The following is a 15,749-nucleotide window of genomic DNA, read 5'->3' as shown; positions in this document are numbered from 1 at the left end:
TCAGTGAGTTCCTATCAACCTTGTTTCAGTAAAGTGTTACTTTATTCTATGAGCAACATTACTGAGCCTGGATTCCCTTTGTTTAACTGGTAGGTTAAAATGTAGCCAATTAGAAAGCAAAAAAGCCCAGTGGTCTTTGAAGTAAGTAGAGAATTTGCCTTGCAGTTTTCCTTTGATCCAGCAGATGGCACCAAACACTTCAGGATAGTTGACTCATTGACTGCCATGGATGAGCCCCAATGCTGGTATCTTCATTCTGCATACCGGCTTTCATTTTTTTTTCATTTTTTGGTCACTGTTACCCTAAACATCCTTCTCTTTCAAGGCAATTAAAACAAAAGTCACGATTAAATGTGCTCGGGGATCCCAATTGTGGGCTAATGGCATTCAATGGCTGGGTGGGCAGAAGAAAATGTTTACTCCTGGATCAAGTCCACCAATCCAGGCGTTGTTTCCTCCATTACTAAGATGGGCAAAGGTGAGACAAAGAACGTGCAAGGCCCGGACAATCATGAACTAAAATTGCATTCTTGCTAAGATTCCCCTCACTAGAAAGATCAATCTGATTCTTACACCATAAATGAGATTTTCCTTTGAAAATCCTTTAGGACTTGCCTAGCAGCACAACAAAAACCCATTTCTTTAACATTTTATTCCCTTTAGGGAACCAGCACACTTTATTTTGTTGTGACTCAAGCATCTGAGTTCAAATTGAACCTCAGACACTTACTATCTGAGTGACTCTCGGCGACTCCCTGTCTGCTTCAGTTTCTGCAACTATAAAATGGAGATCATAGCTCCAACCTTCCCAGGGTTGTTGTGAGGATCAGATGAGATATTTGTAAATAGCTTAGCCAGTGCCCGGCACACAGAAGGCATGATATAAATGGTTATTCCCTTCCCCTTCTTTCCTTCCCTTCCTAAGAGAGGGGTTTGTTTAAAACTGGCATATAGCATGCAAGGCCCAGAAGGTTAGGAATTGAAATGAGTAAATGTTGTAAGTTTGTTCTTAGAAAGATTCATGTGTAGATGCTCAACTGTTAAAAAAGAAAGTCTAGTCTATCTAAAACCACACATTTAAAGAAAAAAGCTTAATGTTCTGAAATATGTGTTATATCTAAATACAGAAAAATAGACATTCCCTTAATGAAAGAGACTGAACAGAAGGAAGGAAGTTTTGAATTGTGATTCCAGGTGCACCAATGACTCCTTCTGTGGTTCATAGCTTGGCCTTTTTCTCTAGACATAAAATGAGAGCAACCCCCCTACATATCCCCCATCAAAGGGATTCTGGGAAGATGAATTAACTCCTCAATGGTCATGGCTTCCTGGGATTTAAGTGAGATACACACTGTCATTCAGGCTTCAAATGTACCATTTAATACTCTGAAATTCCTGCACACTGAGGGTCTCCTGGTACTTCTCAAAGTGCCTTGTTGCCCCCTGGGGTAACATTTTGCAAAATTGTTTGCCAAGTGGCTCAGGGAAAACTGCTAGTGTAGGGTCCACTAATTTGGATCTCTCATGCTGAAAAGACCCAAGTAACTCAGTGTTCAAAGATCAAAAAGACAGAAGTCATTGTATGTTATAGTGCTACTGACAGTTACATGTATGTACATATATATATATTATTTAATAGCTATAATATACATATTTTATAGCTGCTGTAGGTGCTATTTGGTCCAACCCCTATCCCAATTTTATAGATGAGAAAACTCAGGTCAAGAAAGGTAAAGACATAATTTAAAATTACTTAGTGGCAAAGCCAGTATTAGAACCCAGGCCTTCTGACTCTTGATCCTCTGCTTTTCCCATTCACATCCCACTACCTCCTAACAATTATGGAAAGCACAAACGTTGTGTCCCTGGTGGGCATTTGTCACTTTCATATCCAGTAACAGAATAAAGAGAGCAAATTCCTCCCTTCCCAAAAACACAATAAGGTAAGAGTTAAAATTTGCAATACATAGGGGGGAAAGTGACTAAGTAGTATTTTGAAAGTATTAAAACTGAAACAAAAATTAATTTCCCCTGAAATTAATCCCCTAAAAGCCCCAAATGAAATATGCATCCCTAAAATTTAAAAGGAAAGTTAAAAAAAAAGTATGATTTTTTTTTCCCTCTTGACTTGTGATTTAATTGGTGTAAGGAATTCCCAACATGAAAACTCCCTTTATTTTGCAATCTGATATCAATAGATCAAGAAACGTTTATTAAGTGCCAGGATACAAAAAGAGGCAAAAGACAGTCCATGCCCTCAAGCAGTTTACAATCTACTGGAGGAAACAACATGTAAAACTGTTGTGTAACTTGGTTTTAGAGACTTGCTGGGACACTGGGACATTAAGAGACTTCCCCAGGGTCACAAAGCTAGTATGTGTCAGGGACGGGATTTGGATGTAGATCTCCCTGACTGAAGTTGACTAGCTCTCTGTATCATGTCCCCGCTGCCTAAAGAAAATACAATATTGTATGCAGTGGAAGCTATACAGTATCTGTATAAAATTGATGAAATTCAGCAGGATGAATGAATGAGAAGGCATTTCTTAACTGCTTATCATACACCAGGCACTGTGCTGGCCTCCCTTATACAAATGGGTTACTGATAAGGCCAGGGTATTTCTGTAACCTTCACTTAGACATGGAGAAAGAACTGTATCTGTACCTTCACTGGATATGGAATTCCCAATGAAGATGTGTCCTCTACCAGTACAGGTGAACGGCTCCTTTGAAACATTTAGTCTTAGTGAATTACCAGTACTTTGAGAAGATGAGTGACTTGCCCAAGGTTCCACAAGCCAGTATGTTACAGGGTCAGGGCTTGAAGGTGCACCCCAATTCCTGGCCCCAAGGCCCTCTCTCCATTTACTACTCCATGATGCCTCTCAAAGCACAACAAAGGGAAGATTAAATTGATGTCTATCTAGCCCACTGGATTAGTATAGAGGACTTCAGAGATTACCAAGTTCAACTCAGTTCTTTACAGTGGAAGAAACTGAGACTGAGAGGAAGAGGCTCTCCCAAGTTCACACAGATAAAGGTAGTAAAGCCAAAAGGTCTGGGTCTTGAACTCAGACCCTCTGACTTCTTAGATCCAGCACTTTTGAACTATACCACACTCCTTATGGAATTTTCGTGCGTCCATGTCATGCTACATTAAGTAAATATAGTTTCCCTAATTAAAATGTGGCCACAGTTCCAGATAGACAATTCCACAGAAGACTGAACAAGATGGGGGAGAAAGCACCAAGGTGTTGGTAAACAGTTCTCTAAACTATAACTAAACCTCTGAGTAAGGAAATTAATCTGATGTCCCCACATTATTACAGAAGGTACTAGGTCAAATGGGAGAGGACAAGTGGGGTTGGGTGGTTGGGAAAGCAGAAGCTAACCTTAAGAAAACAACTGAGTGCCATCTAGCCAGAAATAGGACCGAAAAGTAAGATTGTTCACAATCGTGGATTGTTCACAAATTAGCCATTGGCTTTCTCATGATAAGAATCAGAAACCTGTTGGAAAATGGGTTGGTTTTCATCTTCATCAAGACCCAAAGACTGGCACAATGAAAAAAGGGTTAGATTTGTAACTAGAGGATCTGGGTATAAAACCTGGCTCTGCTCCTTCCTGCTTGCACTCACTTGCCTAACTTTCTCCATTTGTACAGTTACAGGGTTAGTCTACATGAATTCAAGGTTCTCTTCTGGCTCTAAATCTATGATCTTATAATTTAGTTTCTTATCTCCCCTCCCCCCCCCTTTTTATGTATCACACTGAGTGACAGCTTGGAAATTCGCTTGCTTTTTTTGGTAAAAAGAGTTATGATTTTCTCTGTATCCAAAAAAATTTCTGTTTCCAACAAAATTGGTGCTTTGGACTAAGCCTACTGGCTTGGATGTCATTGGTGTTTTAAAAATGAAAGCTTTCTGTCCTACTTCCCCAACCTTTTAAAAGGTTTCCATTTGAAGTCCACAGGGGGCATATTCAATAAGTCCCTTAAAGTAACTTCTTTTTCTATTTTGATTATTTTTCTTAAATTCAGAGAGACTCAATGGATGGGCAGCCCTGGGAATCCAGGTGGAGGCAATAGAATTGTGTGATGGTATAGAGCAAATGGCCCAGCCTCTGGAGTCCCAGACTTTGATCTAAATCCTCTTACGTTGACTATCTGTGTTACCTTGGGCAAGTTACTTAACCTATCTGGGTGTCAGGTTCCTTATCAATATGATGAGGGGAGTGGGCTAGATCAGGGTTTCTTTATCTAAGATCTATGAATTTGTTTTTTAAAATATTTTAATAACTCTAACATATTTGGTTTCCTTTGTAACCCCATGTATTTTATTCATTTGAAAACATTATTCTGAGAAGGGGTCCAGAAAGGATCCCTCAAAAAAGTCAAGAGTCCTTGAACTAAATGGTGTCTTGGGTCTTTTCCAGCTCTAGATTTATTATGAGCCTAGCAGTTCCATCTGTTACATGACTAACCTGAAACACAAAACATGTTCTCCTGCTCAATGCTGCTCTCAGATACATGACTGAATAAACTCAACGAAGAGTTGAGGGTGGGATGCAGGAGTGTGGGATTGTGCCCATGACATAAGGTTGCTCTGGGAACAATTTTAGAAGGTGAGGGTTCAGCGGCCTTGACTCTACCTTGCTCTAGTTTGGCAGAAAAGGTAAACATGAGAGACTTCAGATAGGAAGGCCCCTCTTCCAGCAGGTCAGCTTCAAGACAGGTACCTAGCTGCAGAAGTGCTATGTGCCGATGCCCTTGTCTCAGCTGATTCCCTGGAAACCAATTTTTCTAAATCTGAGATTAATTCAGCATTATGTACCATTACTCTCAGATCACTCGAGCAAAACCAGCCCCAATAAACCATAATTAAATCCACACATTGTCTTGAGCACATCAGACCAAGTAAATCGGTTCAATTTGCATCTAGATTACCTTGCCATTTGCCCCCTTGAAGGGTTTCTCATCACCAGCTAAGCCTGGGCTTTGATGTCAAGCGATTCTGACATCGTGTAGCATGTAGACACCTAGCCTCCTGCCTAAGACATGCTGGCTGTGTGACAGAGTCAAAGACAGAGGAAAACACTTCAAAAAGAGCAACCGAGCCTTTCCATTCAGGGTGAAGTCAGCCGTTGCATCTCCACACTTGCCCAGCTCCTTAGGGCAACCAAGACCATTAAGACTCACGACCCCTTGCAATAAGCCTTGCAGAATGCAGCTGGGGCCTCATGGCTATTGTCCATGGGTGGTTAAGGGGTAAGCTTCCACCTCATCCCTTATATGCTAATGGCCGATGGGTATAGGAGACTGGTACAGCCAGGAGAGGATCAGAATAGCCACTTTATCATTCTTTTTCCCCTTTTTTTTTTTAACCTCAGTTCTTTCACTGTGATGACCTTGAGACAGCCCCCTCTCTCTCACTAGCTGATGATGATTGCTTCTGTTCACAGGAATATAAGTTATAGATTTAGAGTTAGAAGGAAGCTTAGAGGTCATTCAGTCCCATCAACTCATTTTATGGATTTGGAAAAAGATGCCAGGAGAGGGGAAGTGATTTGCCCATGTCCACACTGGCAGCAATTAGCTAATTACAAGGTACAGTGCATAGAGCGCTGGGCCTAGAGTCAGGACGAGCTCAAATCTGGCTTGAGACGCTGAGTTCGAGCAGGCTTTTGTATTCATGTTTTACGATCTGAACTTAGGTCTATCCAAAATTACTAAGAAAGGTACAATACTGAAGTAACAGTTCTGTTGCAGTTCTTTCTAAAACAAGGCAACAACTAAACTGGAGGAAAGAAATAGTAACTGCATTTGTCATGCTATCCCAAATTGCACTATGTAGTCTTTGGCCAAGAAAACATCATACATGATATCAAATGTACTAGAACATTATTTGTATTACCTTCTTTTATGTGTTATACATGAATCCATCTAACATATATGAAGCACCTACTCAGTGCAAAGCACCATGCTAGGTCATGGGGAAGACACAAAGTTTTATTAAGACACCGCCATCTTGGAATTTACATTCTGGCAGGAAGCAGGATGCAGAGCAGAGCACAAGCTTTCAAGCTGTTTTCCCAGTTGTGGTGACAGACTCTGTTGAACTCCCCCCATTCCCCCATACCCACTTTCCCTGTGAGACCAAAGGCATGCAGTCTCCAGTGGCTGCCTGGGGCTGCTAGAGCTACAGCTTCTAGGTCATGACAACAGTTTTTGTTTTAGCATTAGCTGGCTTATATGAAAAGGCAACCTGTGACCTTTGTTTCATTAACACCAGGATCCAATCAACTTCAAAAAGCTTAATGGCTTGACATTTGTTTGTCTGATTACTAATCTGATCCCTAGAAATAGAACATACTGTAAGAGGCCTACTATTTTACTGGGTGTCATTAGATGCTCAAGAAATACTTTCTGATGTGTTTGAAGTTTCTGGGGAGAAGGACCCACGTGCGTATGATGACATGGTACTGCAGGAACAACTGAGCAATACTGAAATCAGATCACTTAAACCCATTTATAAGAATCAGATGCTAAATTTGCTGGAGGAAAGATATTTCTGTTTAGTCTTCCAAAGCATGGTCCCAGTGTAGGAATTTTTCTTCTTAATTTAGTCCATGTAAGTTTGTCAGTGAGGATAGATTCTGGTTTTCTAAAAATTTCTTCCACTTTGAACACAAGAAAGTCAGTATATAGAGAATGGGTTTCTTGGGTTTTATCTTTACCACATTATCCACAAAATGTTTGTCCAAGTTCAAATTTCAGAACCTTTGTCATAAATTATATGAGAACCTAAGGCTGAGATTCATATTGAAGTAACAGAGATATCCTTTTGGATTATAGAGATTGTCCTTAATATGCTAGATTTCAAACAGCCACACAAGACTTGGAGGTCAGTTGACTGACCTTGGCTCATTCCTACCGAGGCAGCCGAAGCAAGGACTGACCATCCACAATGGAAGGATGTTTCCTTTCAGTACATATATTCCAAAGATCTTTCCATTCTGATGAAGGGATGAATTTTGTGGCCAGCATCTTGGTTTTTTTCCCTACATAAATCTTCCTCTAAAAATACACAGTCATAAAAGAGGAAGAATTAAGCACTCGGTATGTGCCAGGCAATTACTAAGGACTAAACAGCGTCAGGAAACCCTGGGTTAAAGTCTTGTCTCTGACACGTACTGGGTGTATGACAATGGGCAGATGACTAAACCTCTCCATACTCCATGAAACGCCAATAAATTACAGATGATTCTGCATCACTGGAGAAGGTTCATTACATGGATGAAAACATAGGTCTGGGCTAAAGGAATAGTAAAATACATTTATGCATACGTAAATACATAGAGCAGAACACAAGCCATTACTTTTAAAGTGGTGGTCAAGTATGTCATTTAACATTTACTACTTAGAAGGGATGCCCAGAGCCATAATTCTCATAAACATCAAATACAAAACACAGGATTTCCTTGCACATACCTTCAGTACAAAGCAGTGGTCAGTTGGAGCTTTATATTTCATTTTGTATTGTGTTCCGTAGTAAACATTTACATTTTCAAATTGTATGAAGCAAGCCAAATCCCGTGATGTCTACAAGAGAAAGGAAATAACATAATGTCACGGAAAATGTAACCAAGATTCCAGGACAGTAAAAAGCCCTCCCATTCCCATGGTTCTTAGAAGAATTTTTGATATTCATTTTTAACAACTAACATGCTATATATAAGCAAAAAAAGCATCTTGAATTTGGTTTGTTTTATCTGATGTTCTGCTATGAAGGGTATCCTGAAAAATCAATACTCTTTTTTTAAGAGGAAAGAGAAAAACAAAAGGTAGCGAAATTCTCTTGCTCTTCTAACACCTTGCACCACTGACTGACTTTGAGAGCCTCAGCTAACTGACCTTGGTTTATTCGTACTGATGCAATCAAGACAAGGTGACCATTGAGGAAAGAAGGATATTCCTTCTCAGTGCACACATTACAAAGATCTTTCCATCCTCACGAAGGGATGGCTTCTGTGGCTAGAAATAGCATCTTGTTGGTTTTTTCCCCTAAAGAAAGCTTCCACTAAAAAACAGACAATAAAAGAAACTAAATGTACTTCTCAGTAAATTAGCAGAGATTTCAGGCACTTCCTCAATGCAAGGATTTTTTTCTCATCCCTTTTTTTCTTCTTCTAATACTGCAGGTTCCCTCTCGCTATTTATTGTGCTTGATAGGTTGCCATGGAAACAAAATGTCTGCCTCACTGAACAATCTTCTTTGTGAAGAGTGAGTGGGGTGTAGAATTTGCATATTCCATCACACCTTAATTACAAATTGGTTCTATTTCTCTGCTCTGGTTTTCTTTGATGCTAAATATAGCTTACAAACAACACAAGTTAAAATTAGCACATGTAATTTTGTTGTCCAATCTCCTATCCCCCCCTTTTTTACTGTCATATGTCTTTTATTTTATGGAAACATTTTCCCCCAATTTTTCATACCAGCCAGTAGTTCTTTTTAAAAATGGCTTATTTCAAAAGCAGTAATTCAACACAAATGCAGTCTTAAAATATCAACTTTCAATTAGTTATCTGCAGTGATGGATGGAAGGGTTTGATAATCCAAAAGAATCTTGTATTTGATTCTGGCATGCAATTTGTAGGATCCCATTTTTAGCAAATAACAGTAGAGTCGCCAGTTCTACATACAGGGGCTACTTCCAAGTGTCACCTAATTGGTCAGTCAATATGTATTTATTAAGTGCCTACTATGTGCCAGATACTGTTCTAAGTGCCGTGGTGATCTATGCTAACACTGCCTTATTAACATGGATAAAGGAATGAATGATTCAAAAAGCATTTCTTATGCTCTTATCATGTGCCAAGTATTGTGCTAAATCAAATAAAATCTTCTGAAATTATATACAGATACAGACATTGCTTATTCATTAAGCAATTAAATGAAGATGTTATTCTTCTTAGAAAGTATTCACTTGTAGCTGAATACCTCTAACAATGTTATGCATTCAAAATAAAATTTAGAATATTTTCAAGTAAGAGATAACCTGGCAGAGTAGACAGAGAGCTGGCCTTGCATCCACCAAGTCCTCTGTGAATCTCTTGTACATTCACTTAATCTCATAATGCCCTTAGACACCTCTCTAAGACTTTAAGTTGCAGAGAAGGTGGTGATTTGTATGGGTACAGGGAATTTCCTCTCCTTGGGGAGTCGCTATATCAATGAAATCACAAGTCTAGATTCCTATATTTTGAATGGCACATTTCCTTTTTTCCTTTATTAGATAAATAACTAAGGGCAGGAAGGTATGTATGTTTGTTATTACATAATCACACCACTAACAGTGTATAAGAGCCATGGGCCCAGAGTTGGCTAAAATTCTTGGAATCAAAATCTTAAGATTCTCCTTAGCGTACCAGCCCCATTTTAACTATATGCTATGTGCACAATGTTATTTCTTTTCCTAAATCCAAACCACAGAGTTCTAGGTGTAAGGCAGACACTTTAACTTTAATGGGAACTTGCAAACAACTTGGGATTTTCATCCCTTAGGGAATTCCAAGTGTGATAATTACCAAGATCATTCCTTATACCAACCCATCCATGACTTGGTAAATGACTTTGTCTAGAGTCACACGGCTTGTGAGTCAGTGATGGGATTTCCAACTAGATCATCCTGACTGTGAACCCAGCTTCTATCTACTATCTGCCCGTGCTCTCCCTACAAAATGTGCATGGCAGTTTTGCCTTCATGCAGTTTCACTGCTAAAGAAAAGCATTATGTTTGAGTTATCCAAAAGCCTTATTTACCTCATGTGAGAGTTGGATGAAGATGGAAGCAGGCTGAATGATGTGTTAGGGATATTGTGGAAAAAATTCTTACAGTGATAGGGATGTTCAACCAGAAAATAGCTAAGGATTCTTTCAACACTTAACTTCATATGATATGAAAGCAAAGATGGAGCATCTATTTAAAAATTTTGTAAACTCCAGGTCAACTAAAACTGTTAAACACCTTCACAAGCATAGGACTAATTTAGGCCACCTCATCCATATTCAACAAGACGGTTTGTTTGGGGAACGATTCTCCTGGGTGAATCAATGCAATATTAGATCTAGACCGTCAGGCTGGAGTTTCCTCTGAGGTGAAAATGAAACTACCTTGAGACTTTGGGGACTCGTATGATTGTCATTAGCACCTTTTGTCCAACTGGGCAGCGGAGGGTAGTGGGCTGAGAAGGCAGAAGGCTCCACTAGGAAGCCAAGTCCCTTAACCTTTCTCTGTCATAATTTCCTTACTGGTAAAGTGGGAATAATAATGTCTGCCTTGCAGGGCTGTGAAGAAAGCAGCTCTCTAAAGTGCTCTATAAATGGGAGCATTCATTATTTTGATTATTCCTGGTTTTACATGAGAGGAAGAGAAGACTGATGTAGGAAGCTAAAGGAAAGAAAATTCATGAGCACCAGGTCCTCCCTGGAAATTTAAAATGAGACAGAACAGAGGAAAAGAAATGACTCAGGAGAAAGGAAAAAAAAAAATAAGGCAGTAAAATAGGTCTTAGCCTTGGCCCTGTTATCTGAATCAAAACCAGGGTAAAAATTATTACAACTCTTTTAATTTCGTACCTAGTTTGTTATTTTTGCACCATCTTTCTGTAGTGACTGGCCATAAAAAGCCTCTAGAAAAATTCTTTAAATAACTATATTTTTACTTAGGGATGAGGTGGGAGAGAGAAAGGATATGGACTTCAGTTCTTGGAAGGTCCCAGATGGCAGAGACTGCCTCAGTTTGACCTTTATATTTCATAGTGCTTATTCGCACAGGGCCTGGCACATTCTAAATGTTTAATAAATGTTTACTGACTGACTGATACAGAGAGAAGAAACTCTGGATGAAGACCATTTAGTGGCACAGAAAAGCAGGTAAACAAATACCTGAGGTCCCTGAAAAGGGAGAAGACAAAAGGATGAAAAGTGAACTGGCCTATAACTACAGAATGCCTTGCTCATAGGAGAAATTTAATAAATATTTGTGGTTTTGGGGAACACTATTGCTGTCCCTTGGCGTGTGAAAGGAGTTTTTCACGTCAACATCATCATTATCATCGCCACCACCATCGTGATGCTAGCTAACATCCTTACAGCGTACTATGTGCTGCTAAGTGCTTCATAATGATCTCATTTGCTCTTTACAACAACTCTTAGAGATAGAGATTATGACTGTCTCCATTTTACCAGTGAAGAAACTGAGCCAAACAGAGATCAAGTGACTTGCCCAGGGTCACACAGCTAGTAAGTGTATGAGGCCAGATTTGAACTCAGACACTCTAGGATCAGTACTGTATCCACTGCACCCATCTAGCAGCCTCTATTGTAATTATTATCTATTATAATATAAAGGATTAAGTCATCAAAAAAACTCTTATCTAGGGCTGTTAATTCCCTACTGATTCCAGATAACAGAAGTTAGAAGGTAAGAGATTAAAAATTAGAGGAAAAGCCATCAAATAATAATCTTTAGGAAAAATGTCTTCAACCTGGATTTCTTTTAAAATACAGATTTAAGATTGAACATAATGTTTTTATTTGCAAGGCCAAACTACTACAAGACGACAAGTGATTTCATCAGTTGTGTCTGAACACAGTACTTGAACAAGTGTTGCCGTGATATCAGATGTCTCAGGTATAACAGACGTTTGCCCTTAAAATGCCACCTGAAGATTTCTTCTCTTTCACCTTCATGAAATGCTTTATTGCTAAAGTTTTTCCTTTTGACTTCCTGACCTTAGTCTTTCCTTTGGGTACATAATAAATTCCAGAGGCCCGTAACAGAAAATAGCGTCTTTTCCAGGTTTTCTTTCCATCTTCTTTCAAAGAAAGAAATCCTTCAATTTCTGGCACAATGACAGATGTCCCGCAGAAACTTTCCTGCAATTGAGAGTCCAGTTACAAGAGCATACAGAATGTAAACAGACATTTGTGCTCACATTTAAACAAACTCTAACAAATCATTCTTTAAATCAAGCTACTTCTATCTGACATACTCAATGTACACGTTTGCATCCCACAGCATCTGCTGTTTTAGGAGAAAATATGTTGTTAGCTAATGGAGAAACTGAGACCAAGTGAAAAGTAGAAATTAGAAATTTAATCAGGTTTTTTTAAAAAAATTAAAGTCTATGATGAGGACAGCACATGGATTTTTATTTTCTTATGGCATCATTGTATTACCGTATGATGGTCTGTTAAGCATATTAACAATTCTCATCTTTCCAGGTATGTCTCCCCAAACCTCAAAACTGGCTATGAAATTACTTAATTCCATCTGAATTACCCTAAAAAGAAAGCACAATGGAGGTAAAGTTTCTCCTGTCTCTTTCTTTCAACAGTAACACAGGGGTGGAAGGGACCTCTGAGATTATCTAAGTCAGCCTTCCTTTCATTTTACACATAAGAGAAGTAATGCCAGGTTAAGTGACTTTCCCAAGGTCACCATGGGTAGTGATAGCCAGATTTGGGATCTGAACCCAGATCCTAAGTCTAGGTCCACATTCTGTTGATCTCCATCTCAAGGCAAAGACCGCCAATATCCCCACCCTTTCTCACCACTTCCTAGTTAAGCTTACCTCTAGTAAAAACTCTTTATTCTTTGCATTCATTTTCTCTATAGTTTCCTTGCCTTCTTTTTTTCCTTTATTAGCCAAGTAGAAATTCTGGATAAAATACAAAAAGGGCCAAATGAGCAAGTTCATGTAGTAAGTACCTATGATGCCCTTTGAACTCCACTAGAGACTGTAGGGGATTAGACCAAAGTGATATTACTCAGTCGTTGCCTTCAAGTTTGTTTCCAGGAAAATCAGATTTAGATCTGCAAAAAAACTAGAAAAGACAATTAGGCAGTATCACTCAACTAGAGACTAGATGGACAAGATCAGTCAGTTGTTGGACATGTAGGTGAAGAAATTCATACATCATGCAAGAGAATGAACTAGACAGACAACTTCTTTCTAGTTCTACAACACCAAGAGTTGATGCTTCTGACTTACTGAGTGACTACTCCTTTGTGTTAGGTCCTATGAAGAATACCGAAGAAGACAGCAATACACTCAACAAGTTGGAATCCAGTTGGAAAGATAGCTGAATTGAATTTAATTGAGTTTACTCAAACAAGCGTTTGCTAAATGCCTACGATGTCCCAGGCACTGTGCTAGGAGCTGGAAATGCAATGCTGAAAACAAAACAGAAGCTTACTTTTTTTTTACAGCAAAGTACAAAATATATACAAAGTCATTTGGGAAGGAGGTGGAGGAGCCTTTGAGGGGATGGCACCAGCAGCTATCTCTGTCTGACAGATAAAGGAAGGCAGGGAATCCAAGTCAGAGGAGCAGCCAGGAGACACTGGATAGGAACTGCAAGCGGGACAGTGTGATTTAATTGTAAGATATATGGAAGAAAGTAGAATTTAAGAATATTAGAAAAGGATCCAGAGCACTGGGCAAAGGCAGAATCAGCCAGACTCGGTAAATGATTTAACATGAGGGATAAGGAAGAAAGAACAGATGAGGACAACTCCAGCTGCGTAACTTCAGAGTCCAGAAGGATCTGGAGGAAGAAATACTGAAATTAGGAAGAAGGAAGAGTTTGGGTAGAAAAATGAGTTTGGTCTTAGACATATTTTGTCTGAGAGGCTTCCAGGTCTTTTAGTTTAAAAATGTTCAAAAGACAGTTTGTGATAAGAATCTGGATCAGGAGAGAGATGATCTGTGTGTTATGTGTGAGGAGGATCTATTCTAGTTATTTACTCAGTCTAATGTTAATACGTGCCTAAAGCAGCTAAAAATAAACAGAATATGTTCACTGAGCAGATAAAGTACAGATTTTTACTTGCTTGCCAAAACAAATAAAATCAAGTATAACAAGGTGTCAAAGGATGTCCTTTAAATCTTGATTTTGTCATTATCATAATTGCTGATTTAAAGATTTCATGTCTAGAGTCCTGGCATTTTTATTCAGAAAATATGAATAAAATTTAATAAGTGCCTATCACTTTAAGAACATACTGCATCAGTTAAAGGACCTCTGTAGTTTGATGTACAATTGTTTATTGACCTAAGTCTACAGAGGAGACTGGAGAACAAAATGGAGGTAATGAAATATAAACTGTAGGAAACTTTGGCAAACTGTGGAAGCAGAGGAGGTAAAAATGATATTTGATGAAATAAAACAAAGGATATCTGTCTAATTCTTCCTATAAATGAAGATTTCTCTGTTCATTCTCCATCTTTTCATTGCACGTGGGAAGAATTTTCCTTGTTCTTACAGGCATTTGCAATTTTTTTAAAAAAAATGTTCCTTGCTATTTAAATTTGAAAGGATAACACCACCAGTTAGTGTCTCTATGCATAGGAGAGATTGTGAGGCACTCTAAATTCTGTTTCACATTAGGCTTGAAGATAAATATTCCAGAGTTCATTTTTCCCCCTAACACATCAAAATGCTAAACTATTCTAATAGAACTACAGAAAAATAATTACTATAAAAACAAATAAAACAAACATTACTATAAAAACTAATGAAAAGTACTATAAAGACAATTTGCCTGATGAGATATTACTTTTGCCCTGTTGTTTTTCTAATCTGGGTTTAAAATTCTGAAAAATTTGTTTTTGAAAAAAGTCAAATTGTCATTAAGTGAAAAGAATTAAACCCTACTGACTAAAAAGCACACATGGAAATGCAAAGGCTCTCTAAAACTGTTAAATTTGTTAAACTAAACTGTGATCAGAATCAGAAGGTGCCAATGAAAGGACCAATTTTTCTGCTGCTCTACTGTACATGTGATTAAATTGCTTTATATTATAATAAAATTTCTAATGTTCCAAGTATCTCTCTGTGCTTTAATTTTGGCTCCTTTGACCCACTTTCTTCCACTTTTTAACTTTCAGGGTCTGTATCTTCTAAGTCATAATTTCTCAGGCTGTCTGTCACCTAGGGATGTCACTTGTGATGAGGAAGTAGACTCCAAACCTAGTGATTCCCAAAAGAGCTACACCAAAGACAACTGAACTTCTACTCCCTGAGAAACAAAACCTCTTTTACTGAGCCCAATCTGCTCAGTATCCTTTGGAACAAGGAAGCGAACTAGGCGCTTCTGTATCTAGTAAAGATGGGTACTATGGACAAATCTGCAAGTTTGGGTCACAAAGTGGCCTTTAAGTGGGAAGTGATGCCATCGTGTTCACTCTTTATGTAGCATTGTCACAAAAGCTGCTGGGAATGCAAGGTCTCTAGGGAATAACAAGGAAAGGAGACTTGGCATAATGAAAAGAACACTGGACTTAGATTCACAGGACCTGGTTCAAAGTCTGGTTATTATGTGGACAAGGCACTTACACCCTCTCCACTCCTCAGCCTCCTCATTTGTAACATAAGACTGGACTAGATGAACCCCTAAAGTTCCTTCCAGTTCCAGGAGTGTGATTCTGTGCAGCAAATAAAGCTCTGCCAGGAAAACTACTTGCCCTGTGTGATGTAGCAGGAGTAGGAAATAAGAGAATGTCTAATTCTTTTAGCATAACTTCTTAGACTAAAGATTATGTTAAGAAGACTAATCAGCTAGTATCTCTTATACACATGACACAAAAATGATATAACCCATGTAAGGAGTTTATCTTCTTCTGGTTGTGGTAAGAAAAGGCCTAGATATACACATAAAGAGCAGTCAGTGGATAAGGG

The 15,749-nt window shown here is 38.7% G+C and overlaps 1 protein-coding gene and 1 long non-coding RNA gene across 3 annotated transcripts in view; one reads left to right on the top strand and one right to left on the bottom strand.

The window, feature by feature from the left end:
• Positions 1–15,749, bottom strand: part of APBB1IP (amyloid beta precursor protein binding family B member 1 interacting protein) — a 106,236-nt gene that overhangs the window by 17,533 nt on the left and 72,954 nt on the right. For both annotated transcript variants that reach the window (XM_072651762.1, XM_072651763.1), the window contains exons 8-10: positions 12,641–12,727; positions 11,799–11,942; positions 7,490–7,600 (exon numbers count right to left, since the gene is read on the bottom strand). In XM_072651762.1, the coding sequence (XP_072507863.1) occupies positions 7,490–7,600; positions 11,799–11,942; positions 12,641–12,727 (342 nt within the window). The remainder of the gene's footprint in view (positions 1–7,489; positions 7,601–11,798; positions 11,943–12,640; positions 12,728–15,749) is intronic.
• LOC140532831 (uncharacterized) lies at positions 7,596–14,915 on the top strand. The gene is made up of 3 exons (XR_011976692.1): positions 7,596–11,697; positions 12,291–12,371; positions 13,085–14,915. It is a non-coding gene; the product is annotated as an uncharacterized lncRNA (long non-coding RNA).

The sequence above is a fragment of the Notamacropus eugenii genome, chromosome 3 (assembly GCF_028372415.1).
Source record: "Notamacropus eugenii isolate mMacEug1 chromosome 3, mMacEug1.pri_v2, whole genome shotgun sequence".
Taxonomy (NCBI): Eukaryota; Metazoa; Chordata; class Mammalia; order Diprotodontia; family Macropodidae; genus Notamacropus; species Notamacropus eugenii.
Note: the sequence above shows the minus strand (reverse complement) of the source record. Positions and strands in the feature narration are given on the sequence as shown.